This window comes from Sitodiplosis mosellana, unplaced genomic scaffold (genome assembly GCF_009176505.1).
Source record: "Sitodiplosis mosellana isolate CC-2019 unplaced genomic scaffold, AAFC_SMos_1.0 Smas_scaffold_2, whole genome shotgun sequence".
Taxonomy (NCBI): Eukaryota; Metazoa; Arthropoda; class Insecta; order Diptera; family Cecidomyiidae; genus Sitodiplosis; species Sitodiplosis mosellana.
In genome coordinates, this window is record NW_022595245.1 from 8177592 (window position 1) to 8203998 (window position 26407).

At 36.6% G+C, this 26407-nt stretch overlaps 5 protein-coding genes across 8 annotated transcripts in view; 1 reads left to right on the forward strand and 4 right to left on the reverse strand.

Moving 5' to 3' along the window:
* Positions 1 to 162: 162 nt before the first annotated feature.
* LOC129564926 (glycine--tRNA ligase-like) lies at positions 163 to 3100 on the reverse strand. The gene is made up of 8 exons (XM_055439176.1): positions 2834 to 3100; positions 2651 to 2773; positions 2181 to 2561; positions 1970 to 2115; positions 1582 to 1894; positions 1066 to 1484; positions 712 to 1001; positions 163 to 546 (listed from the first exon to the last, which is right to left on the reverse strand). Exons 1-8 carry the CDS (start codon positions 3008 to 3010, stop codon positions 257 to 259), a joined length of 2139 nt encoding a protein of 712 aa, XP_055295151.1. The 5' UTR covers positions 3011 to 3100; the 3' UTR covers positions 163 to 256.
* Positions 3101 to 3158: 58 nt separating this feature from the next.
* LOC129564927 (myoneurin-like) lies at positions 3159 to 4349 on the forward strand. Its single transcript, XM_055439177.1, has 2 exons — positions 3159 to 3471; positions 3540 to 4349. The coding sequence occupies exons 1-2, from the start codon at positions 3334 to 3336 to the stop codon at positions 4233 to 4235; spliced, it is 834 nt and encodes a 277-aa protein (XP_055295152.1). The 5' UTR covers positions 3159 to 3333; the 3' UTR covers positions 4236 to 4349.
* Positions 4350 to 5041: 692 nt separating this feature from the next.
* Positions 5042 to 6991, reverse strand: LOC129564815 (histone RNA hairpin-binding protein-like). The gene is made up of 4 exons (XM_055438972.1): positions 6719 to 6991; positions 6471 to 6596; positions 5948 to 6390; positions 5042 to 5843 (listed from the first exon to the last, which is right to left on the reverse strand). The coding sequence occupies exons 2-4, from the start codon at positions 6594 to 6596 to the stop codon at positions 5696 to 5698; spliced, it is 717 nt and encodes a 238-aa protein (XP_055294947.1). The 5' UTR covers positions 6719 to 6991; the 3' UTR covers positions 5042 to 5695.
* Positions 6992 to 7852: 861 nt separating this feature from the next.
* LOC129564816 (ranBP-type and C3HC4-type zinc finger-containing protein 1-like) lies at positions 7853 to 10942 on the reverse strand. The gene is made up of 4 exons (XM_055438973.1): positions 10670 to 10942; positions 9258 to 10600; positions 8790 to 8927; positions 7853 to 8655 (listed from the first exon to the last, which is right to left on the reverse strand). Exons 2-4 carry the CDS (start codon positions 10164 to 10166, stop codon positions 8476 to 8478), a joined length of 1227 nt encoding a protein of 408 aa, XP_055294948.1. The 5' UTR covers positions 10167 to 10600; positions 10670 to 10942; the 3' UTR covers positions 7853 to 8475.
* A 948-nt stretch (positions 10943 to 11890) lies between these two features.
* The window catches only part of LOC129564844 (insulin-like growth factor-binding protein complex acid labile subunit), a 28900-nt gene continuing 14383 nt past the window's right edge, over positions 11891 to 26407 (reverse strand). For all 4 annotated transcript variants that reach the window (XM_055439015.1, XM_055439018.1, XM_055439017.1 and 1 more), the window contains 13 exons: positions 18199 to 18300; positions 16819 to 16937; positions 16528 to 16725; positions 16324 to 16451; positions 15984 to 16127; positions 15716 to 15820; positions 15479 to 15605; positions 14751 to 14947; positions 14400 to 14555; positions 14108 to 14254; positions 13797 to 13959; positions 13261 to 13401; positions 11891 to 13085 (listed from right to left, as the gene is read on the reverse strand). In XM_055439015.1, the coding sequence (XP_055294990.1) occupies positions 12895 to 13085; positions 13261 to 13401; positions 13797 to 13959; positions 14108 to 14254; positions 14400 to 14555; positions 14751 to 14947; positions 15479 to 15605; positions 15716 to 15820; positions 15984 to 16127; positions 16324 to 16451; positions 16528 to 16725; positions 16819 to 16937; positions 18199 to 18300 (1918 nt within the window). In that variant the 3' untranslated portion in view covers positions 11891 to 12894. The remainder of the gene's footprint in view (positions 13086 to 13260; positions 13402 to 13796; positions 13960 to 14107; positions 14255 to 14399; positions 14556 to 14750; positions 14948 to 15478; positions 15606 to 15715; positions 15821 to 15983; positions 16128 to 16323; positions 16452 to 16527; positions 16726 to 16818; positions 16938 to 18198; positions 18301 to 26407) is intronic.

The following is a 26407-nucleotide window of genomic DNA, read 5'->3' on the forward strand; positions in this document are numbered from 1 at the left end:
GACTGAATTTCATAATTATTTGTTAGTGTTTCCAATGTTCAACTCGATGACTCATTTTTATTTATTTATCAAACGATAATGTTAATTATGATTTTAGAAAAATGTTACGGATTGTTGTTCAAATATAGTTATTGCTGAAAAATTGATAAACAATTTGAAACATTCTGTACTAAAATCGTTTTTATTTACAAATTCAACGGTTTTTCAGCATTCAAAATTAAATGTTTTTTTTTCTGAGACTCAGAAATCCTGGCTATTAAGATTGTTGCTTCACAAATCTTGGATATTTTCCAGTGAGCTGATGCCAATTAGTTTTTTCATACGATAAATCTCGTATAACCTTGCTGATTTGGCCGAGCGGTATACGAAGCTGCTCTTTTGTATCACGCTCACGTAGTGTGACTGTGTTTGGTATCTTCAGCGAATCAAAATCAATTGTTATGCTAAACGGAATTCCAATTTCATCACTTCGTACATAACGACGCCCAATTGAACCGCTAATATCATCAATTTTATGTGAAACATCTTCATTGACCAATTCGGAAGCTGAAAAACAATTAGAATAAATTATTCGAGGGCTTGTAATTTTTTTTATCGTCCAATTTGCTTGTTCTTCAATTTTTTCTTGATTTTCTTCACCTTTTCTAATTTTTTTTTGAATATTTTTTTCTTTCATTTTTTCCTCAAAAGGAATTCAAAACAAAAACTCACAGATTCGCTTAATAAACGGTTGAAATTCGTTTCGATTGCTCAACGGTAAAATGGAACACTTATGCGCTGCAATCGATGTGGGCAATGCAAAATATGAATTGGATTCACCATCGCGTTTACGAAAACTATGCTCGAGTACTGCATACAATATTCGACCGATTCCAAATGATGGTTCAATCACATTTGGTGTTATCTCTTCAACATGAACCAGTTTTGACACATTCTTCACTTCAATCGAAGATTTCTCCAATTTGATCGTTTTATTTTCTTCCAAATTTACTTCAAAAGACCTGAAAAAAACGAGGGAAATGTTTTAAAAATCTGTTGAAGAGTGCACTGGAATTAAGTTCATACCCTTTATCATTGATAGCCTCTAAAAGTGTCTTTTTCTGTTTTTGATTTAGTCCTTCCAAGTACTTGCCAAGCTGTTTCGACTTTTTGCTACTCAATTTCTTAATATATTCCCTTGTTGGTACAATATCAGCTATGACAACTTCTCGTGGTGCTGTAAGTCGTCTTTCGGCCGTTAAATTAACTCCAGATGCTTTGGAGTGTTGCTGTAAATCGTACGCAGATCGATCGGCACAGCCGACGCATTCGATCCATCCATGGCTCGTCAAGCACTCAGCATCCCAACAATTAACGGCATAATGAGCCATTTCATTAGCCATGTGCTGTCGGAACCGTAGGTAATTTGGTGATATTCCAACTCGGAGCAAAAACTGCTGAATCCTTGCCAAAAAATAGCCCAACGTCTCGTTTGCGACCAAACCCTTGATATATAGAAAAAAAGACCAAATAAATAGAAACAAGTTTCAAAATAAACCAAGTAGAAAAATAAATTTTTGATTTTGGTTCCAAACTACTTACCTTCTCTACTGCATCTCCAATTGAAATTTCGCTGGCACTCTCATTATTTTCTTGATTTTTAGCCGAATACAGAAGTAATTTTGTATCCTTGATATCACTAAATTTCGGATGGGTTTTTTCAGTAGGATCAAAGAAGTGCTCAATTTCTGCCATTGTAAATTCTCTAACTCGAAGTAGCCCTGATCGTGGTGCAATCTCGTTACGAAATGCATTGCCTATTTGTGCAGCAGCAAATGGCAACCTTCCCTGATTATACTCGAGCAAACGCTTGAAATTGACGAAAATTCCTTGGGCAGTCTCTGGACGGAGGTAGCTAGAGAACAATGAATTTGATATGAATGGCGTTTAAGGATTGATTCTTCTAAGAAAAGTAATATTCTAAGTATACCCTTTTATCAAGCTTGACGGTCCGACTTGAGTATCAAACATCAGATTGAACTCCACTGGATCAGTTAAGTCATTGCCAGTAAGTGGACTCTTCACACTAAACTTTTGGATCAGCTCCTTCAAATCACTCTTTGTTGCACTTTCCAGCTGAAAATTCATTAAAAATGAGTTAAAAGATGAATTTGATTTTCTGCATATGTTATTTTGCCTACCTTCGTAACAGTTTCATCATAAAGTCCTTTAAACTGTGGATTCTTCACTGTAAGCTGTTGCAAGTGTGATTTAATCAAATGGTCAACTCGGAAGCACTCGTTTGTAACAGTGTCTTTAACGAGATAATCCGTAAATCGGTCAATGTGACCAGAGGCTTTGAAAACCCGTTCAATCGTCATTGCTGGACAGTCGACTTCAAGCATTTGATCCTCTAAGACGAAAAATCGTCTCCACAAGTGAAGTAAATTGGTCTTCAATGCACATCCAATTGGTCCCAAATCATAAAAACCACTCGCACCACCGTAGATTTCATAGCTCTGATCATAAACAAATCGTCTTCTCACGAGAATCTCGAATTTTGTGCGATCAATTGAGAAGACCTAAATGGGAAGAATGAAATTCGAAGGCTTATTCTTCAATTTTGAAACATTTTTTGAAAAATCCAAACAAAATTGGAAGGAAAACTCACATCATGAGTTGATTGCCGCTCTGTCTCCAGCAACTTTTCCTTCCGCCGCAGTAGTTCATCGATTGCTGACTTTAATTCAGTTTCGGCTGTTCCATTTTCTTTCAGTCTCCTTACAAGATCTCCCTTAAATTGATAAATAGAGTCAGTTTTTACGCATTTTTATATTTTCTTATGGAATCTCACTTGCTCTTTGACCAATTGCTTCAGCGAGGCGATGTCTGTTTTTGAGGTTGGTGTGCTGTCATGTGAACTTTGTAGGCTCTCATTAGTAATGGCACGGAAAAATTGAGTGCTAACTGACCAGCATCGTAGTTGTTTCAACACATTCACATTTTTACATAATAATTGAAAACGAAACATAATTCCAATCGGCAATCACAATTGCATGTTTCAAAAAACCAAGTTGAAACTTACATATGTTTTGGATGTGATTGTCAATGTTGTAGATGTCGCTGTCGTCAACTTGAGGATACTTGGTGTTTTTTAGTACAAACGCATCAACTGTCATATACTGAGTTTGACAGCTCAATTGAAGTGTTGTTAAAGAAAAGAAATATAAATAAATACAACAAGCGCTTGATAAACGACTTTCGGCCCATGACATTGTGCTTTGGCCATAATTTTGTATTCTCCCTGCACCGAATCCCATCGAATTTGAAATTGACAACAATAAAACAGGAATCATGACAGAGCCGGTAAGAGAATTGGGACAGGGAACGTGTTGTTTGTGTTTGTCCGAAGATGAGTCTACGTTCCACTCGAATTCTATCATGAAATCGCTGCCGCTTCACGAAATGGTCAACTTTTGTATCGGCATCGAGGTAAATTACATTAGATTTATATCAATAATTGAATAAAATGAGTAATTGAATCGAATCATTACTTCCAGATCAATCCGGCCAATGAGCAAGAGCAAACATTTTCAACGTCAATATGCAACGAATGCGTGCTCAACATCAACAATTTCTACACATTCAAGAAGAAAGTGCTTGAGGCCCAGCAACTGATAAATACTCCAAGTGTGAAGGATCAACTGAACAACGAACATCCAGCGGAATATGTGGACGATGCATATCCAATGCACGTCTTCGACATCTCCGATGATATTCCACTGTCGGTAGAATCGAATCATGTAAATACGGTGGAAAATTCCGAACAAATCGAAGTTTATGAAGAAAAATCACCCAAAGCAAACACAATACAAATGACGCGATTGGTGAAAGTGGAAAACATCAAAAAGCGACCAAACGAACCAAGTAGTCAGAAAACATCGTATAAAAAGCCAAAAGTCCAACCCATGCCCACTGAAAAGATTACGATTCAAATGAATGAATGTTTGATTTGTCCGGCGATTCTGGCTGATATACTACAGCTAAAGGATCACATTGACGCACATGCAAACATAAAATGCAAAGCCTGCGGACGGCAATTTGCTCGGTACTCGAATTTAAAGCGACATTTCAACTCCACGCACAGCAAACCAAAACCCTTCCAATGCGATTTATGCGGCTTAGGATTTAATTTTTCCGTCAATTTGCAATCCCACGCAGCACTGCATTACACAGGGAAAGTTCGCAAAGAATGATAAAGATCGGCATGACGTTACTTATTTCAATACAATTTTCTAGCTTAAGAATAGGTTATAAAATGATTTGTTTTGAATAAATGACTGTGTAAGATTTAAATGGCATTTTGAAAACGAAAATTGTGTCGAATTTTGTTAACAGAATTTATTTCAATTTAAGGCGAATTTGATAAGGAAAGACATGAATACGGTCTATTCATGAATATTCATACGTCCGAACAATAAAACGATAATTATGTAGAATGGGTTTTAGCAGAAAAAAATTGATGAAATTAAACTGGTAATGTACTTGAGAGAGGACAAAGAGAAGGAAATGAGAAACAGATTACAATAAAACTTTATTCCGAATGGATCATGATCATGGTCGTGAAAATGCATTTTCATTCCATTTTAGAAATGGATTGAAAATCCTCTTAATGGATCTACAAATTGAAAATTAAATACATTTTCAGCTTCCAAAACCCTGTCAATCTTTAGGAAAAATTGTATCAATTTAGCAAGAAAGTGATTCTTTGAGTATTGCACACAGGCGATATCGAGTGAAAATCCATTAAAAATTTATAAGCCATCATTCGACTAATGTCCTCTTTCACCCATTCATTTTCAAGTTGTTCCCATTTTTCCTGCATCATTTTTTTTGTTCTCACATTCGCTTATTATCATTCTCATTCGCTGCCGGGAACATTGGGCTACTTTGTTGACAATCGAAAGCATTATTGATTGATGCAACAAACGTTTTTCTACCCATTCGGTCATAAGGAATTACGTAAGTGATACTAAAATCGATGGAAAAGCAATATTATATCTTGAGATGTACAGAAAATTTATTTTATTACAAAGGAAAAAAGAATCTCACGTTTTGTGTGTTACATTTTATATACATTGGCCTTAAATCCATCCAGCTTATCATTTTTTTTACGACTTTGGTATTAAAGTTGATGTTCATGGTGTGCGAACCATTAGCGTCATCAACAGAATATATTCAATTTATTGAGGTGAAATTTATGATGAGTCACAAAGTTCGATGAGAGCAAAATCAAATTAAACCTAAGAGCGTCGTACTACTTCATGTGTACTTAATTGCTAGTTCAACATTTTTTTTTCTCTTAAACTTTTATTTGAACACCATTTGGATATTAAATTCTCGAGCCACAATGATAATGTAAATTCATCATCATCATCAAAATTTTACCTATTCGATTCTGATATGGTTGCAGCCCACTTCATTGGCTCTGATTTTCGCACAATTTCCCTTTATAGCAATAATTTACATTTTTTTCCCCCTAAAAACATGTTCTAGCCCTAATCATAAGTTCTCGTTCTGTAATGCTGTCTCTCATCCGAAACGCGAATTTGAGGCATTTCGTCTAGATATTAAATAATAAGAAATTGTCAGAAAAAAATAGTTAACAAAAGTCAAATAAACTCAAAAAAACGTTGTATTATTGTCATCGGCCGAGCTAATTCTGTTCATCAGACATTTCGGAACAATCCGGATCAAACTTATGCAAATGCTTGCGCCAAATTTTGATCAATCCATCAAACGCTCGTCGACTGTACTTTTGGTTCATGTCTGGTGTTTTTGGATGATTTTCCGCTCGTTGATCACTGAAATATGCAAAGTGAATCGATTTTATTCTGATGTGACCATTGCTCATATTGATTGGTCATTGACCAATCAAATAAACACAAAATGTGTCAAAATAACCTACATTGCCACTTGTTTTGTATACAATTCATATCCGATGGTATTTTTGCCATAATCAATTTGCTTTTGACGTCTGGCCAAAACACCTTCATCCGTTTCCCGCTCCTTTTGCATTTTTTTCACACTCTGCCATCGTTGTTGGCACATAAGTTTCAGTTGATTGTGATCGGTTGAGCAATTTGAATCCGTGCAGCATGTACTGGATGATGTGCCGCATGAATCAACTGATGTTCGTCGATGGACTGCCAGTTTCACCTTTCGTTTTCGTAACTCATCTTCGAGATCTTTGACGTTGTGCCATTTTTGGCAAGTTTCATTGTCACTTGACATATCGGAAATTTGGCCCGAATCCACCGAATGTGAAATACTGTGGCGTTTCACATTTGATCGTATGTAATTTGTCATTGTGTCGTCGCTCAAAACTGTCGACATGGAATTTGATCGGCTCTGAACAAACATCAAAAACAATCAAATAGACAACAGAAAAAACACATGACACATGATTAGATGATTCTAACCAAACTTACCATCAACTGCTTTTCAGATTCATCAATCTGCTCAAACCACGACTTTGGTACGATAGCCGGTTTGATCTGTAATGATTTCTTTACCATATCCGCATAAGAAAGTGTCATCGCTTTGGAACCATCCATCTGCCGTGGGAAAATGCACAAAAATAAAAGTGAAAATATGGAGAAAAAAAAACCAACCGAAAAAACTGCAATGTGTCACATGAAAACAAGGAGAAAAACGTCTCCGTTTAACAAAACGATACCTTATTATTCTGTGTGAGATTTTTTTTCTGTTTCGCTGATCAAAATATGTACTTTTTTATTACTTTAATCGTCTTGATTCGATAAAAATCACTAGCATTTATTCAAAAAACTGGATTTGGTACAATTTTTTTTTTACAATAAACCCATACTTTGGATAGAAAGAATAAATTTTTCGAACACACGGTAATGCGGTCTTTTCCAGTGCGTGACATTGAGTGTGAAAATATGACAAACGTTTGATTCATAACGGAGCCCGCCACAATGCACTGATTCGAACAGTCAATCAATAGGGGCGCGTTCACAAATCAGACAAATGCGTCGAATATTGTGCGTGTGTGTATTTGATGCACCAATACGAATGACAAATTCAAATGAAATTATCACTGATGACAAAAACGAATGTTGACTTTGCTTCTTTGTTTTTTTTTTTTGATATCATATTTTTATTTAAGAATAAATTGCATTTTTTTCTGATGAACGAAATCCGCTTGTTTTCCGAAGTTATGGGTTGCAATGCATAAATATTTACTCAATGTAATAATTGCTCTGGTTTTGTTACCCGATGTTGCGAAATTCCAGCCATAATACATTTACAAAACTTTTTTTGTTTATGTACAAATGATACACTTGAGCCAAAGGCATTGTGTTACCAGCCTGAATATAACCACCTCTTCATAATGATGAGCATGCATCCGAACATAGAGACAATGGGTTTTATTGAAATTTTAATCGAAAAATGGAAAGTGTGACTTCTTCAAAGTTTGCCGATAATTATCTGCAATCACGTCAATTATCTGTCATGCAATCACGGATGTAAAATTGATCCGATTGAAACTTTTACCCAACCAACGAATTTGTATGGCAACCAACTCTGTTCACACATCAAGTGATTGAGCAATTTTCTGGAAAACTTTCAGTCAATTTGTAGTTTTGCGACGCCACTATATCGGCCACAAACCTGATCAGTTTAAAACTTTCTCCGCCATTAGCTAAGTTGTTAAGAGTATACATGCCCAGCACTCGAAGCTCATTTGATGTATGCCAATGCTGTTTCCATGCAAGAGCGAGAGGGAGTTTGATCAATCTGAAATTGAAGCCGTTCTGTAATAAATGGGCAATTTAAATGCAAATTATACCATCGAATGCACTCAGCAAAACTTATTTTTAATAGGTAATTTCCGCTTCTTCTTCTTCTTTTTATTCACCAAACAAAATTCAATTTTACGTTCTAAATGTGCTCATTTATCATGAGAAGCCGCATAAATTTTGCTGGTTCTCCAAAAAAGTTTTCCGTACACAAGGATACGGCAATTAGTTGCTTTTGAAATGTTTATTTTGGTGCTTAAATACACTTTCTGTTCAGATCAAAACGGTAATTGGCTCCTAAGCTCCCATGAGCTGAACATTCATTGTGGAAAAATATCTTTTATATAGCTTCTATCGGATGAACTTCTTAAATTTTAAGCGTCTCTTGTCATTTGTTCATTTATTGCCTATCAAAATCGAAATTTTCTCTTTAACGGGTGAGACTTGAATTTTTCCATCTTCATCATATTTCCACTTAATTATGTCATATCAGTACTGAGATTAGTTCGTTTTCTGGATATTTAACCTATTTATAACGTATATGTATAGCAAGAGCAGACACTTTTTTACGAACTAGGCTTGACCAAGCATCAGATTCATCATATAAAAAAACGAATTCGTTCATTCACTCTGAATTATATCTTAATTTGTACGTTAGTCTTTGTGTAATTCAATGGCAGTTACGGCAATTTGGATGGCATTTTTTGGTCGGGAAACTACAGCCACATCCTCCACTCGTATCACCACGTCCCTTTGGACCCCAACGGCTCATTTTCATTGCCCAGCACAGCTCCGTTTTACACATTGAACATATCAAATAGTCACAGCCTTCGCGTTTCATAATCACGATCTGAAAGACGAATGAAAATTCAAAGCAGCGTCATAATTAACGAATCAAAATCGAATCGAAAATGAATGTTTTTGAGAAGAAAAATGCGATAACAATCCATTGCGAAAGAAGGCTCATAAAAATGTATAAGTTACCTTGCACTTGGTGCATCTCATGCCCAGGTTTTTCTGCACGATTTCATCGAGGCACAGTTCGGATCGTTGATTATCGGTCATGCCGGCATATCGAAGTTCTTCTTGATATTCCTTGCAATTTTGACCCGTGTGGATGGCCTGTGTCATAGGAAAGGTTGTGTTGATTAAATATTAACTTCTAAATGATAAGTAGAGCCTCCAAAAATTGTTAAAGTGGTTGCCAGAAGAAGCCTTTTCTATCATTTGATTTGCTTCAAATTTGGCGTGTTTTTGTTGTTTGGCAAAAAAATGGGATTCTCAAAGTTGCATGGTGATTGATAGGACCTCAGTGTATTTTTGAGACGTTTAAAATAGCAATTTTAATCATTTTTGGAGGCTTCAATGATAAGTGTCTCATCAATATTTTTACTTTTGCAAATAATCATTTAAAAATGTCAACAAGAACCAGAAAAAAAAACATCTATTTACCCGACAAACCAAGCAATTTTCCGATACGCATCGCGGACAAACGAATGTGTTGACCTCGTCGTCAACGATGCACCATCCCTCGCAGTTGGCCTTTTTGCAATGGTATGAATTCGGTGCTTGGCTCTCGGCAATGCGTAACCCTTTCACATTGTACTTATCAAACTCGGCTTGAGTCAACAGCGATCGAATTTCTCGATCTTGAATGGTACAATCGCACGCATTTGCGGGACACTTGATTTCGGCCTCTTCCGAATGGATAATTGTGTGTCGAACACAGTCAATGCAAAATTGATGCAAACATTCGCGAATGATGACACCATCGTGGTTTTCGATGTCGGTCATACAAATTTCACATTCAAACGGATCGGTGTTGTAAATGAGACCTTGTTGCTCCAGATCCAAGAGCTCTTTGTACAGTTTTTCGTTGATTTCGGGCTCGGCCAAAATGTACTTGTTTATGTGACGTTCATATTCGGCTTGTGTGAGCAACGAGCGTATTTCGCGATCTTCTAAAAAGCATTCACAATCAACGGCCGGACACTGAATCTCAATGTGAGCGGAAGCAATGATAAATTTTCTTACGCAATCGATGCACAATTGATGCAAACATTCACGCACGAGAATACCGTCGTAAACGTCAATGAAACTGTCGCACATCAAGCAAAAAATGAATTCAATATTTCGAATCACACCGTCTTGTTCTTCCAGCTCTTGAAGTTGCTGGTACAAATCATTTTTAGCACCTTCGTTTGGTGCGGCAGCAGTCAAATCCACCGCTTCTGGTATTAGATCCACCACATCAGTGGTGCTGGTGGCGGAGGCAATCGGCAATGGGCTAGCTCCTCCTGCTGCTATTGAGCTTCTCGTTTGATAACGATGAGCAATCGATCGACGAACAACACTTGACATCTTTGTCTCAACGAATTTCACAACAATGGAAATAAATCTCGACGAAACAAATAATATTTTAAACTTTACAAGCGGTTTCTTTTAGTCACTTATACAAAACAAAAACAAAAATTATTGTGAGTGAATAGTTGTTTTTTTTTCTCGTCAAGTCGAACACAATGTTTGACGTTTGCTAATCTCTCGTTCGTATTGCGAATCTACGTCTCTAATAGACACTCTGTTTACTCGAGATTCATGCGGCGAAACTTATTCTACTGCGCACACAATCATACATCACACTCGTTCGACGCACACACTAGCATCTATCGGTTTCAGATACGGTTGTTTGTGCTCAATGTGTGTGTGTGTGCACTTTTGCCAATTCCGAATACATTCTCTTCGTTTTGTTCTTTCGTTCTTTGCTTTCGTTCGGTTTTTCGCCTACCTACACAAAACTGAAGGGAATTTCGTTACACATTCAATACATTCAAAATTGAAATGTCATCGTAAAGCCAGAAACTCACAACACTTTGCTGTTTTTGAAGAATATATTCTCAGGGAGATTTTTCGGAGGTAAAATATACTGCAATAAAAATTCGTTCCACATGAATATGACCGAAACACATGAAAAACAGTTTTTTTTTTCTTCTCCGTGTTGCCACTTCAGTTTACTTCGAAGCAAATACCGATGCCATTCAAAAACAACAACAACGGTTTACCGTTCAACAACGTGCATGACTTTCTTCTGAGAATATGAAAATTAAGTGCGTTCCCCATGGAACAACACAAATGAACTCATCCAGATTTTTGTATGCCTAATATTCGATCGAAGAATGTGCCGGAGCCATGTTAACTGTAAATTTATTGCACTGGCCAATATTGAACATTGGTTCGGTATTCTGGTTCGGTACTGTCCAATTAATTTTATCTCATGACATGCTTTATATTGTAAGAGCAACAGCAGCTATGAACTATTCCTCTTTTTATACTGTACTAATGAAAATGTGGTAAAATATTTCCGTTTTAATGAAGAGACTCTTCACATAAGTATCATGTGCTTACCAATGAAATGAACGTTCTCTTGCGAAAATAAACATCCTGTAAAATATGAGCCATGTTTAAAAATTCCTCAAAGTTCTTGTTTTATAAGGTGTGTATACCGTATCGTTGTTTACATACCTCATCTTTTTGAAGAATAAGTATGTTTTTTTCAGCATTTTATTTATCGGTCATAAAACTGAACACTGAAGTGGGTCTGTAGCGAATTGTTACCTCAGAAAGTTGACAATTGAAAGACGGTTGTAAGACGTTTAAATTTGATGCTCACTTTTAAATAAATCATTCTTACAACAGAATTGGCCTCTCACGGTCGGAGAATGATGTTACTTGACCTTGGCAAGAACAATTAAATTAGGCTTCTGCGTGGGCTTCTCAAAGCGTAAATCGGATTATTCGGCAGCAGATGAATTAATAATTGCAAAGACCCATCAAATGTACTTACCCTTAAAATAGCTTAAATATCTGATGAATTCAAGTCCAAGTGTTCAATTTCATTTATTCAAACGGCAAATGTCTCATCTATTTTTGGCCAAAAATGCACGGGCCTTTAAAGACAATTGTCAAATCTATTGCTCGTACTTACCTTCAAATTGTAAATGAATCTCATTTTTCATCTTCAAATAGACGATTACCTGGGCAATCTTCTTAAAATAAATTCGACGTCGAAATAAAAACCGATCAAGTCATAATGTATCCGAAGAAAAATGATTCCGATTGACTTTATTTTGGTGTGATTTTGGTTTCATTTTTTAATTAACTTAATGCCTAACATTTTCTTTACACAATGCTGAATTCTTATAATGAAAGTAGTACAATTATTTACAATCTTACAATTTTCTAAATAACGGTGAATGTGAATTTTGAGTCATGATTTCATTTTATTTGTGAATTACTGTTTTTTTTTGCTAAATAAATGGCAAGCATTAAAATTGTATACAACATTCACTTTGATTTTTTTCTCTCGATTATTTGCACACTCTTGTCATATTAAAACAGTCGAATATAGCCACCGAAAATTACTTGAGTAAATGTGTGTCATTAGTCTTATCAAATTGTCTACAATGTGGCTGTAGTTGTAATAAGTCATACTTCTGCTTTATCCACCGCGTTGATTAATTAAACTGATTGCTGGTGCTGTTGCAATAAAGAGAGAATTGCCTTGTCTGAGATTTCGGTTTGTTCATCGCGCTTCTCTCAATATCGTCCATCAAAACACAATTTATTTTATGACGATGCGAGTGAGAGACATTTTCATTTTCATCTGTTATAATTCGTGAACATTTAATAATAAAACTTCTTATAGAATAAAAGTGTGACAATTGGCGCACGTTATATAAGAACGTTAAATATTGTCTACTAATGAAAATTTTATTATTTATGACAGAGTGTGTAGAACTTTGTTTTCCTTTTTATATGCACATCTTTCGCTTTTTTACTTGTTGTCTACTTAAATATTAAGTTTTTCATAAAATTTCCTCCGTGTAAATGTGTGTTTTCCTCCGTTTTCATCTCAATTTCTTTGCTCGGGTGTTTGTTTGACACGAACTTTCTTTACTCACGAAACTTTCTTCTTCGTGGCGGATTATTGCTTCGTGATACACACGCATTTTCTGCGTTTTGCGCTTTATTATGATGCTACATTTGCACCATCTTCAATTATGGATTTTATGTATTCGAGTGAAAAAAAATTTTAATGGCAAGTTCTCGTTGTAATTTTTACGATGGACGAGGGTGGCGGTGGTGGTGGTGGTATAAACAGATTTTCAATCGTACACACTTGATCCTCAATTTCGACAAGTGGCTCTTTGGGATATTTAAAACTGCTCTCCGTGCCGGCAACCGATTGCATATCCAGGCTTGTTTCCATTTCAATCGAAATATCTGATTTTTTAAGAAAACAGAGAGGAAGAAGGGGAAGAGAGAGAGAGAGAGAAAATAAAAGAGCGAAAAAAATATTAGTGGAAATTAATTTAAAAATTCATTTCGACTCTCAGCCACACCACTTCAGCTTGAAATTATGAATTAATATGATATAAATATACATAAAAGTGCATACCGCGTTTTTTATCAGTAGCGCACACGGAATTCTGCCGATTGTGTCGTTTACGTCCAGCAAAGCAAACAACCGTAATAAATATACCCAGGGAAATTAATATAAAAAACACGCCACCGAGAAATGCTAGCACATTTAAATTACCTGTAACAAACGAAAAAAAAAACGTTATATGTATAAAATTAAAAATGAAAATCGAGCAAACAGCCGTAAGACTTTTATACGTATACAGCGAGAGAAAGAAAGAGAAAGAGGGAGGGAAAAAAATGATTTTTTTTATTTTGAAAATTTATGGTTAATTGCAGTCATATCGTTAAACGCTGTAATTTTTTTACTGCTACTGCTGCTGGTGCTGCTGGTGCTGCTGTTCCTCGAAGGTGTTTATGCTTTGTTGGAGAGAGCGCTGACGCTCGCACACAATTAAATGGTAATGAGTTTAGAATAGGGCAAGTAAACAAGAGTAGTCGTAGAAAGGACAATTGCCACATTATTCATAATAATGATGGTGTTTCATGTTAAAGTGTAAGGTGAATAGTTACCGCGCGTGAGAAAGTTGTGCGATGTGCTGGCCGCATCGAATGTTTCATCGTGTAATGATTCGGCTGCCGTGCACACGTCCAGCGAACCAATGGTCAAATCGGATATTTGAATGCCTCTTAGAGACTCGGGCAGAAAGCAAATCGGATGCAAACTCCATCGAAGCTACAAGAGCAAAAGAAAAACAAACAAACATAAACGAAAATGCATTTATTGACCAAACAAAAACAATATTTTCGGCTTAAAAACCAGCTTCAAATCCGGTGGTATATGGAGAATAAAAACAACAACAACAGTTCGAATTCGGGCTTACATTTTTAGCCATTTGGATGAGCGCACCCATATGGCATCGGTCACAAATAAGTGGATTATTTTCCAATCGCACTTCTTTGATTTTTTGCAGCATTACTGCCTGGCTATCTTCAATGCCATTTAACTGGTTCCGCGAAATATCCAGCAGCTGAAAAAAAACATTGAAATGGAAAAAAAACGTCGAATTGAAAATTCGAGTGAACTTTTTTTTTCGGGAGAAACTTTTTTTTCAAGCCTCCGCTCGCAAATAAATTCATAAATTGTGACAGTTTTATGGTTTGGGCTTTACTTACTTCGAGACCATCGACCGGTTGTAGAATTTGCATCGAAACATTCACCAAGTGATTGCCAGACAAGTTCAATGCTTTCAATTGTCCTAATGGCACCAATAATTCATACGGAATCACCCCCATATCGGCTATTGATAATGTCTTGAGATTATGCAATAGCTGTAATTGGACAGAAAACCGAGGGAAAAAAACGTGGAAACGAAAAACAAAGCATACAAATATTAATTCAGTCATTTTGGCACAAGTTGCAAATCCAAATGCGAATCCAATTCAATTCGATTCGATTTGGACATACTAAGCTATTAAATATCCATAAATGTGAATGGAAAGGGAAACAAAATATGGAGGAATTACTTGAAACGCTTCTCGTATGTCGTACAGATCCATTTGAATGTTCCCACTGATGTTGAGCGTGTGCAATTTTCTCAGCGGCTCCACACTGGCTGACTCTAATTTTACTAACTTATTATAGGACAAATCCAGATATGTTAAATTCGATAGGTTTACGAATGCACCATTTGTTACTTTGGCCAGTCGATTCCGTGATAAATCTGAAAAATGCCAACCACCGATGGCAGTAGGGCGAAGAGAGAAAGGAAGGGAGAGAGAGAAATGGAAAACGCACCAATGAAATATTGAAATTCACTTCCAATAGATGGATGCACGACGATAAGCAACAAATAAAAAACGAACGAGTAAACGAGAGGAACAAAGCCATTTAGAAAGGATTCGTGACAAGTGAACATTCTAATCTGTGAACAATGGGTGTACAGCCATCGTGTATACGTAAACAAATGCGAGTTTTTTCCGTCACCCAAAACGCACAGGATCGAGAAAAAAAAATCCGTTTACACAGCACCGTCCATCTGGTCGCATGGAAAAAGAGCATGTTTTCCCATTTCACACCAATAGCTATCAAATATGACCCACTATTATTTAACAAATTGTTCAGCTATCGACAAAGCATTTGCTTTTATTTTTGCCATTGATGGACATGGAAAAAATGCCATTCTTCATGATTTGTTTCGGTCGTTTCTCGGTGTTGAATGGGGAAAAATGAAGAAAAATTATTCGAATATTACCCAAATATGCCAAATATTTTTGCGTTTCGAATAAATTGTCAATGATCACAGACAATTGATTTCCGTCCAGCTTAATACTTTTGATGAGATTCAAGTCCCGGAATTCACCTTTTTCCAAGTATTTGAGCTATGCAAATGAAGAAACCGATCATATTAGTGAGAGAGAAAAATACGATTACATTAAAGAGAAAAGGAAAATCATGGCATTTTCTGCATTGTGACCATTCCAGCAATTACCTGATTGTCGCCTAGATCCAGAAACTCTAACCGCTGCAAGAGATTGTAAACTTGTGGGTTGATTTTCTTGATATTACAATTACGGCATTGCAGCTCTTTCAGTTCCTGTAATTCAGTTTATACATGTAGTCGAAAAAATTGAAAAGCAATATCGAATCGATGAATACATGGTAAATTGGCAATGCCAAAAAGGAAATTAGCACAAGAAATTTCTGTGCAATGTGAATGGAATGTGTGTGTGTGTATGTTTGAGAATGTTCGCTTTTACCAGTATATCCTTAAAAACATCCGGCGGCAAATCGTTCAATGGATTACCACTTAAACTCAAATATTTGAGTTTGCCAAGCATGTAAAATACGCGTGGCACCAATTCAACTATTAAGTTCTCAGCCAGATTCAGGCGTCTCAAATCCTACATTGTGTATTGACAACACGAACATTTAGCAAACAACCAGCCAAGAGGAAGAGAGAGAAAAAGAGGAAGAAAAACAACGACATGAAAAAGTTAGATCGAGTAGTTTGATCGTCGTTGCACAATCGGATCGAAATAGAAGTGCAAATGCAAGTACTCGTAACTTTTGCATCAATTCCATTTTTAGCTACCGTACCTTGAGATGTTGAAATGTCCAGCTGGCTATCTCTTGGATTTTATTGAATGATAAATCGAGCTCGTGCAATCCATCTTGACCACGAAAATTATTTGCTAAAATCGTACTAATGTTGTTTCTTGATAAATCTGCAAAAATGGAAATGGATTTGAGATCCATTTTTATCTGTCTTGTCAGAATTTTAACATTGATTGATGATCATACCTAATAGACGCAAGCTTTGCACACCCCAAAACGAATGCACACCAATCGATTGGATGTTCGCTTCATTAATTTGTAGGACTTCTAATTTGGTGAACGGTATAAAAATTGGACTTATTGTTAACGGATTTTTCGAACTGCTTATCACTAAAACTTGTATGCTTGGATCCAACGATTGTACTGGTATCGTTTTCAAACCCTCTGCGAATGAGAAAAAAAGGAAAAATTGTGCAGAATGTCAAAGAATCAAAAGAAAAAGTTGGTATTAATACAAAATTGGGTTAGAAAACTTACTGCAAATGATTTGTAGCCGGCCTTTCATGTCGGTGTTGCATGCACAGTCATCCGGGCACATTGTCAATCCGTAAGCTAATTGCAAAAGCGACAGCAGCATACAGCATTTTACCAACATTCTGGAAATACACAACGCGCAACACTTTCGGTTAGTTGTGACACATAAACGAGAGAATGAGAGATGATGTACTACGTGTGAGTGAACGAATTGAGAGAATGAAAGTTGACAGTTTGCCCTAAAAGTGAGCATCAAAGAGGGATAGGGAGGTGTAACATGAAAAATTAAAATCCATTCACAACCCCAAATACCAACGAATGCAAAAAGTTACTGAATATATTTTGGATTTTAGTGTTGACGATGCAAGGAGTCATTTCATGTGGCAACGCTTTTGCTATAGTTTTGGTTAACTAACAAAATTCGATTGTTACTTTGCAGCAAAATTACATTTTACGTTGTATGATATAACTTGTGTTTACACACACTTTACAAATTTTTCATGAGTTTCCAAGCTTTACCTTATTTATTTAGCCCGATTATGGATATGCTTGATAAAGGGTAAATTTGTCACAAATCCGATTTAAGTTGAAACATGAAATTGACCACAAAGTCACATTTTATTACATGAAACTCTTGTGTTTACTGTACGTGAATTATTTATGATTATGTTGTTGCTAAGCGTTTGTGATATACAAGAAATATTTGCTGAAGCTAAGAAAACTAATAACGAATACCTCTCGGTAATACCGAGCATGCATTCGGAACCTACGCAATGTACGTATATATTTTCAGTATACGTGTGCTAGCACTACACTGTATTATACGTTTGGCATCGAAGATTCCAGCTGAGTTATACTATACTATAATTGTCTATTATAATGATTCTTTTTCACAAGAAAAACAATTCGTCGCGTTACTTCTATTCACAAACGATGTATTTTTGGAATTCTAGCTGAATGTCATAATTGACGGCACATTAACAAACTTTTCGATTTACTGCTCATTATTTCAGTCGGACTATCATTTCCATATTTATACTTGGCGTGATATGAACTCGCAACAGGAATGAACTCTCCCCAAGCGGCAGTTCTGCATGCAGAAAGTGTTGATACGTGATTGAAAGGACTCAATCCGTCTCGGTTTGTTAGATGGAAAAATGAGGCAAAGCACGATAGAATCGATAAAAGTAACATTAGTTCTTTATGAATTCTTCTTCAAATATACAAAACTTTAATATTCAACACAGTGGGATATTGTAATACGTGTAATTAAAGTCCCATCGTTGTAAACCAAATAGAAATTGGAATGATTTGATTTTTTCTTTCTTTCAGCTTGATAAAATAAAACTGAATGTTCAGTAACCAGACTCTAGTTGTACTCACTTCAGGTGGCAAAATATTTGTTTCCGGTAATAGAAATGTATGGTTCGGGTCATCGCACGTGTATTAAAAGTCCGGTAATCTGGTGTCCAGATTATGTTTAATCTAAAATGTAAAAGAGCAAATAATGAGTTGAATTAAAGATTTTGTTCAAATATTCAATACAATATTTTCATATATGTGGCATTGCCCGCACTAAACCGTGTACAAAACCAAAATGGCATTTTGAGATGGCAATTGGCAATGCAACCGCAAAATAAATCAATATCATTCGGTTAAATTTGTTAAATGCATTCGAAACATTTTCCAATAAATGTTTCGTTCGCAGGAAAATACAATATTGAATTGATCAGTTTAATGCATTACTCAACGCCAATAAGCCAAACGGAAAAAAGCGCACGCACACACACACACACAACACACATACAGTGGTGTGGTGCGTTAAAATTCAGATTATTTACAACACAAATAGAGTGTAAAGATAATTGCAACTACATTGGTGAACCGAGTAAACATTGGGTGAAATGTACGTTGTGCAAAGCGAAATCCAAATGCACGGCACAGCCAGACTACGATTCATCCACTATATCGTCTAACTGACCAATTATGCAAAGATATGGTGATTGTATTTGCGCACCGCATACAAAGCAAATACCGATTGACCAAATAGAAAATGTTGAATGCACTTCGTATGGAACAATCCGCACCAACAAAAACGAGTTGAGTGTGAAAGAGAGCGAAGTCGAATGAGGAATGTAGCAGCCGGGAGGCGATAGAGAAGCAACGGAACGTTGTGTACAAAGTCTTTAATCATATTTATTCGCATATCCACAAGCATTTGTTCGGCGGAATCTCGGTGTGAGCAAAGCATCTGTGTGGTTTTTGGCATTTTCCATGTGCATGAAATAAATATGTATAGCATCCAATATCCAGTATGTGTGTGGTCAATACTTCGTAAACCAATTTGCGTCGTGCAAATATGAAAACGATTTTTTTTTTCGCCCCAGCGTTGCTAAACATACGAACGTCACATGCTTGCGCTTTGGAAATGATGATCCAATATGAGAGGTCTTTTTTCTCCCCATAAAGGGATATGGCGAGAGAGAGAGAGGGGGGAGGGAGATGGGCAGAAGGAAGAACAGAAAAATAGAGATAGTGTAACGTTTAATCAAATCTAGTTTTGGTGTCAGAAATCCATGTCTCTGCTTTTTAATTAAATGCTAAAGACCAAATTAGTCTCTTGTGCTGGCATTTTGCTTTGCGTTGAGGGAAAAATCGTGGCTCATATTTGACCGTTCATCCAATATTAAACCCCATCTAACGATGCATTGTTCTAATCTGGCGGCAAAAATACGAGCCATAAATACAAATGTGCAATCAATTAAAATCCAATAACGCTTCAATTCTAACGGGAATAAATTACTGAAAGGAACATCCAATCAAATTACACTGTATGATTTTCGACTAGGGAGACATGATAGCCAAATAATAATCATGTGTCTGTTGACAGAGTTTTGGTTTTGTTTGAATGTGAATAAAATTGTGTCATCGAGAGAAATTCTATAGAATTCTACCGTTTGCCAGTAGCAACAATCATTGATTCTACATATTTAGTTTGGAATATTCAAAAGCTTTGGGTAATATTCGTCGAAATTTAATCTGAATTTGGCCAGCGCATCAGTTCAAAACATTTGTAAATTTTAGTGGAAATGATTTGAATCATTTCAAGCCAAAGGAAAATTGACATTAAAATACAATTTTCCTACTGTTTTATCTGCATGTCATTTCCACGTTCATTCCCAATATGACACTCAAACGAACATTTAGTATGTTTTCCGCATGATGTTTCACAATGTTTCATCCAAATATATACTTCTATGAATTTTGGCATTTATTTTTTTCCGTCCAGATTTTCTATTTGTTTTTTTTTTTACTGTTGTCGTTGTTGTTGAGTGGTTGCTCGTTGAACAAAATCTAACTGCAATCATCTTAAACGCTCATGATGCATGACTTAATGTGTACTTTTCACTTCCGTTTTGATCTATGCCTATTTCCATTCGTTTCTATTCTTTTTTCCATTTTTTTCCACTTAGTTTAACGATTTTTTCATTTAGTATTTGTTTTTTTTCCTAGTTTCTTCTCTTCCTTTCGCTCACTTTTTGCTCCTGTTTTTGCTATTATTCTACGACATTATTTTCGTTTTATTTCATATTCGTCGTTGCTGGTATGTGTATGTGTGTTGATCCGTGGGCCCAGGCTTTAAATAACGACAGATCCGTTGGATAAATATTAAGTATGAAGAAATCTTAGCTGGTGTTTTATGTGATATTTTATCAACCCCAACTGTGTCATTAGATGCCAATGGTTTTGGTTTGGTTTGGTGTGTGTGCTTCTTGCAAGAGAACTTTTTTACATCTCGGCGCGGCTCTATCAAGGCGTAACGAGATCAACGAACAAGATAAAAGTAAGGCACTGTGTGTGTATATGTGCAAATGTGCTTCGTACGCTTCTGCTTCCATTCACTCGCAAATGTGCGCGCTTTTATTTGCTGCGTATTGTTTTAAATTGCTTCGAGCTGATGCTCACTTTAGAAAAAGGTTCACAATCCCAATGCGCCCAAAGACAACGTCAATCTACGTTGTTCAAGTAAGTATTTTGTTAATGCTTCAGCTCCTGCAATCCAGTTTTCCATATGCATGCGGTGACTTGATACGTATTTGATTTTGAGCTCCGGATTTTTTTTTTGTTTGGTTCGGTTTATATTTTGTCATTGTTGCGCATTTTTGCTGTTTTGAACAAATAAAAAAAAAGATGCGATTTTTTTTTCAATGGTTTCGATTGATCCATGCGTGTTGCTACCAATCCTTTTATTATCTATGGGGCTTATCTCGAGATAACATTTTTATTTGATTCGCTAAAGCGAATAAATTTGACGCTCTCTTTTCTCTGCATCTCCCTCTCTCTCTAGCACTCGTTCGCTTGCATGCTCGCTCGCTCGATGCCAGCTGTTTTCGTCTGTTTGCATCTTTTCGAATTTGTAATGGAAGCGAGCGCGTTTGGGCAAATCATATCTGGAAACGAACCCATTTTCGGTGTGAAATGCAATAAATCAGATTTAAGCCATGTATATGTCTGTGCCATTAGTACAATTTTTTTTCTCGCTCTTTCTCTGGCTCGCTTGCTCATCCTTTTGTGGCCACACACAAATAGTCATTAATCTAATGTCTCATCATATTTAGCTAGTACTTTAGCCTTGCTTGACTGGCTTTTAACTGGATAATGTCTGAATGTGTCTGCACATGAAATGCCTTTGCCAAGCCCACTGAGATAATTTGGTCATCGTCTTGTGTCAGATGGCCGTTGACTGGAGGAACGTGCATGCAACCCACTGACGCTCCAAAAGAAGAGAAAACCACAAAAAACAACATAAAACTCTCGAATCAATCTACTTTTGTGTTTTTTTTTCTCTGACGAGAAACGAAATTTTCATTTCATTCATCCCTTTGAAACCATACGATTGCATCAATAGTAATATACGAATGGCCGTGCATGAATCGGTATATTGCTTAATTCGTTTGAGCTGAAAATGTAGTTCGAAATTGCTCGTTACAAATTATCATTTGCCATTTACACTTTGAGTGATGGCACTTTATTCGATGCGCTGTTTTAATGGTCACTCCTCAAAGCACTTAAGCTACTACGCTTTTTTTTATTCGGATCATTCGTTATAATGATGATCATTTGGACACATATGAAAACTCTCGTATATTAAATCTGATGAAGCAGCCAGCCAAAGACGGAGACAGTAAAAGAACAAGAGAAAGACTGTGTGTGTGTGTATGTGAAAAAAATGTTGGATTGACAAAAGCCAAATTGAACGGAAGGAATCGTAAAAATGAAAAGTGAGGTTTTGCCAAAAATGATGAGATAAAAAAAATTATGTGCAAACAATATGTGTGAGTGTGCATTGTGTGACAGCGACAAGCTGTATGTATATATACTAACTCTGGCCAAACCATCGAGATGGAGTTTCTGTGTCTTAAGCGGTTGCGTGTGTCACTTCTACTCGGTAAAATGTATTTAATGAAATAAAAAGTTTCCTTTTTATCGCTTGCGTTAACGAGCACTTTCGACTGACACTGTTTAATGGTCGCCCATAATTCTTTATCCCGAAAATGTCTCTTTTTTATGCGCCCGCCAGTCGTCGTAGCCATGTGCATTTCGATGTGTGCCTATGAAGAAGAACTTTCAAATCCGACTATTAAATTTTTTTTGGTTCGGCTGCTGTTTTTGCTGTCAATTAATAAATATGAATTTAATTTTGATTAAAAATGACGCCAGCAGCCACGGAACAACAACGACTGCTTCATTTTTGTGTCAAGCATTTTATTAATTCAACTGGATGGGGTGCTTAATATGTGTGTGTGTGTGTGTGCCTTGTGCAAACCGCACAACACACATTTTATGAGACTTTAAGCTCACTCCACTCCTCCATAAATGCTCGAAAATAGGGCTGTGATTCAAACTCTTGCACAGAAAAATGATATTACCATTGTAATACTGTCTTTAAAGTTTTATGATTTATTTTCAGATAAATGCAATAAAACCAATATTACACAGCAATAGTAATAATAACCATTTTCCTAGATAGCATCTTTGTTGGTCATTGCCTGGCTAAAATTGTAGCATTCGACATAAGGAATAAATTGTATGAAATTCCGTATATAAATTCTTTATTGAAAAGCATTCAATGCGCATATCTTTTCGGATCGTTTCAAATATATATATTTTATCCATTTTCCGAACAGAATATTTCAAGCATTATAAATCCTATGATAAGATTTCGAAAATACGGTAGTAAATACGAAAATGGAACAGTATTATTTTGTAATGAGTCCAAACCATTAGTTGAGGCCAAAGTTGAAATAATATTTTGATGGATGAAGAAAATTTAAGTTGCCAACACACACAATGGTTTAACTGAAAATTACGATCTGTGACTTGTCATTTGCGTACAATTCTATTCAAAAACCGAAGAAAATGTTCGCTGCAACAATGCAGAATATTGTTCTAGTTGTAATTCTTAATTTTTCTCGTCCAAAAACACCACACCATATACTTTTACACACTTGAAGTGTTGCAGTTCACACCACACAGCCACGTACGGACGTGCGCTTTTCATAATGGAAGTGTAATTAGTAAATGGTGTTTTCACATGCTTCGACATTTCAGCACAAATGTTGCATCGAAACCAAGAAAGAGAGAGAGAGAGAGAGAGAGAGAGAGAGAGAGAGAGAGAGAGAGACGGAGAGAGAGAGACTCGAACCGCAAAAAGTGTTTTCCAAATTTTAAATGGAAATAAATTCATATTTATTTCATGGCAAACGAACGAGATCCATAAGTAAAATACCACATTGTTGACACTGCAAACATGGAAATGGTGTCAGTGCATTGCGTGCACAGATCACTTTGCACGTATTGTATTTTGTAAAATGGACAAATACAATTCGAAAAGTGCTTTCTCTCTGCCAGAGAGCGATAGAGACATGGAAATTCGCTCAAACTTCGAACCCATGCGACATTGACAACAACACAACCGAAAAAACAACAACAACTCTCATTTGTTTAAACCATCGTTTAAAATGTGTGTGTGGCTGCAACCAAAATGTGGAATGGTTATGCAAAAGCGCGCGGCTCAACTGGCATACCCTGAAAATAATATCATTTTCCGTGAAATATGGTTTCACTTTATATGCCGATACACTACTGCCACACGCGAGAAGCATAGCCAAAGAGCGAGTATTTACGCGCTCGACGTGTTCCATGTTTGCCGACTAATAATTGGGTCAGAATAATGGAATCAGTGTCGATGTGCGAGGCGAAGCAAGGAAATCCCGTTAATACTAACACGCCGCTGGTGCATCATGCGGCTTCAAGCCGTTTCAAAGTTTTACACCAAAGTGCAGTGCTTTTCCCACCCGAAAAGAGCTTATATTTAAGAGTTCACATTCGCCGAGTGCCGACCATTGAATGTGTGTTTGCACGCGGAAAATTGAAAATTGTCGCAGCGAAACGCATTCACAGCATTGCACACATGCCTTTACAACAAACCAATATATCCTTTTTTTCGTCGTCGTCTTTCGTTCGTTTGGTTGGTGTCGACGCCGAAAAAAAGTCCACCATCGCAATAACAACGAAACATGTCAGATTAAATGTGTGTGAGCTTGTGATGCACAACAGCGGAAAGGAAGCAAACGCTATTCACTTGCATGTTCCAAAACGAAGCAAGTCCTTTTTGAATTCCCCACTGTCGCCTGGTTGTTCTCTTTTTTCCCTTATTCTATCAGCGTAAAAATGTCAGCCACTTGTGCAGCTTCTTTCAAGGGAATTCACCCATGCATCTTCATTTCGGTTTGTTCTTCGCGAAACTCAGCGTGTATGTGTGCCATCGCAACGAAAATATTTTGCTCCATTCATCTCCGCTGTTCTTCTTTCGTTCTTTTCATATTCGGTGATTTTTCTCTCTCGCTTTTTTCCACTCGTTCTTTTCGCTGCAAGCGTTTTTCAACGGAATACGTCGTTTGCTTTTCGCTTACACACACAGCGAGTGGAATGTGCTCGCGATATGCATAAAATGTGTCTACTATTTTAACGGATACTGCATAATTTATTGAAGTTTCTCTTTCCTTCCGCATTGTTCTGTTTACATTTGCACAAAGCGTGATAAGCTGCATCGAGGGAAAAAAAAGAGTGGCCAAAAGAAAATTTTACTCTCTTTTTCTATCGTGACGGTTTTTTCTCTCTCTCTCTATCTCTCTGTGTGTACCAGAAGTTAATTTCTCTTCTTGCTTTGGCTTCTGTTGCTGTTGATGCAGCTTTTTTTCTTCGTTTCCTTGAGCAATTCATTTGCAATCACTCGTAATGTGTACATATTTGTGCCAATTCCACAGCACTAACGCTAGCACCAGCGTCATCATCACATCGTTGTTCTGAAAGTTGTGGAAAAGAATGGAAAAAATCCCGAGAGAGAGAGAGAGAAGGCAAGGCGGGAGTAAAGCGTATAAATGTAAATAAAATCATTTTGGGCGAACAGAAACGCATCACATGGATTACGCTGTGCTTTTTTCTACTTTGCCTTTTCTCTTTGTTTTATTCGCCAAATGTTTCTTTCAATTTTGGTTTCTTTCTTTGTTGTTGTTGTTTTTTTTTCGTTATCTTCAGCTCTCAAATAATGTATTTTCAAGAGTGTCGTTTACATTTCGTGTTTTTTTCACCCACTTCTTGCATTTTTATTCAGTGTTCAATCTCGCATTTCCCCATAAATTGTGCCATTGATCGAGAACGCGGGAAAACTTCGCTTCTGGTTACAGATCGGATCTTGGGCGGAGAATTAAGAGAACACAAGAAAAATGTAAATTTTTTTGGAATTAGACCAATTCCGCGAATAATACGAACAAAGTACAACGCGTTTATGTTGTTTCACACAAGAAATCTCAATATTTATTTTTGTCTTTTGTAGTTCTTCTTTTTCTCTCTCTCTCTCTTAGTGTTTTTGTTTTGCTCGGGAGTAACAAGAACAACAGAAAAAAATGAGCATCAAGAAACCTCACAAAACACCAAAATGTGGACTATATTCGAAATTGCTTTTATTTTTCCTCGGTCGCTTTTTTTTCCACAGCCCAAAGGCTTCCAAGACAAAAGCAAAGAAACAAAGTATTCAATACTAAAAAATAAAGCAGATAAAAAGCTTTTTCTCTCCAGCAGAAGCGGCAGCTATCGTTTTTCAACGTTTATTCGCTTATTTTCACTAAGCCACGCTATGTGTATGTGTGTGCACTGTGCAAACAGACAATAGCAGTAGCAAAATTAAATCGAGCCTTTTTTTATGTATGCCAAAATTGAGTTACTTTTTTCCGTACGTTATTCGATGTGAAGAATGTTAGTTTAACGCGTGCACATGTTCACCGATAGAAAAGAAAAAAAACACTGTTCATTTGATATTGATAATCCAATTTTGTTCCGTCGTTCATTACATTACATTCACATCCATCGTCATTTCGTATCAATAGAGCATGCAATAGCAACGGCACACATCCGGAATGTGGATCGGCAAACACAATTTAAATGCTTTTTTTTCGTTGCTAAACCGAACGTCAAACGAGGAAGAGAGAGAGAGAGAGAAGAGGGAGGAAAAATGGAGAGAAAAGCAGAA

Coding starts and splice junctions, on each gene's coding strand:
- LOC129564815 (XM_055438972.1), bottom strand. CDS start 6,596: ATGGATGGTTCCAAAGCGATGACACTTTCTTATGCGGATATGGTAAAG. Junction 6,391..6,470: donor AATCTGAAAAGCAGTTGATG/GTAAGTTTGGTT, acceptor ATGTTTGTTCAG/AGCCGATCAAATTCCATGTC. Junction 5,844..5,947: donor TATACAAAACAAGTGGCAAT/GTAGGTTATTTT, acceptor TGCATATTTCAG/TGATCAACGAGCGGAAAATC.
- LOC129564816 (XM_055438973.1), bottom strand. CDS start 10,166: ATGTCAAGTGTTGTTCGTCGATCGATTGCTCATCGTTATCAAACGAGA. Junction 8,928..9,257: donor AAAATTGCTTGGTTTGTCGG/GTAAATAGATGT, acceptor CCTATGACACAG/GCCATCCACACGGGTCAAAA. Junction 8,656..8,789: donor TGAGATGCACCAAGTGCAAG/GTAACTTATACA, acceptor TTCGTCTTTCAG/ATCGTGATTATGAAACGCGA.
- LOC129564926 (XM_055439176.1), bottom strand. CDS start 3,010: ATGTTTCGTTTTCAATTATTATGTAAAAATGTGAATGTGTTGAAACAA. Junction 2,774..2,833: donor AGCAATTGGTCAAAGAGCAA/GTGAGATTCCAT, acceptor TATCAATTTAAG/GGAGATCTTGTAAGGAGACT. Junction 1,485..1,581: donor TTGGAGATGCAGTAGAGAAG/GTAAGTAGTTTG, acceptor CTATATATCAAG/GGTTTGGTCGCAAACGAGAC.
- LOC129564927 (XM_055439177.1), top strand. CDS start 3,334: ATGACAGAGCCGGTAAGAGAATTGGGACAGGGAACGTGTTGTTTGTGT. Junction 3,472..3,539: donor ACTTTTGTATCGGCATCGAG/GTAAATTACATT, acceptor CATTACTTCCAG/ATCAATCCGGCCAATGAGCA.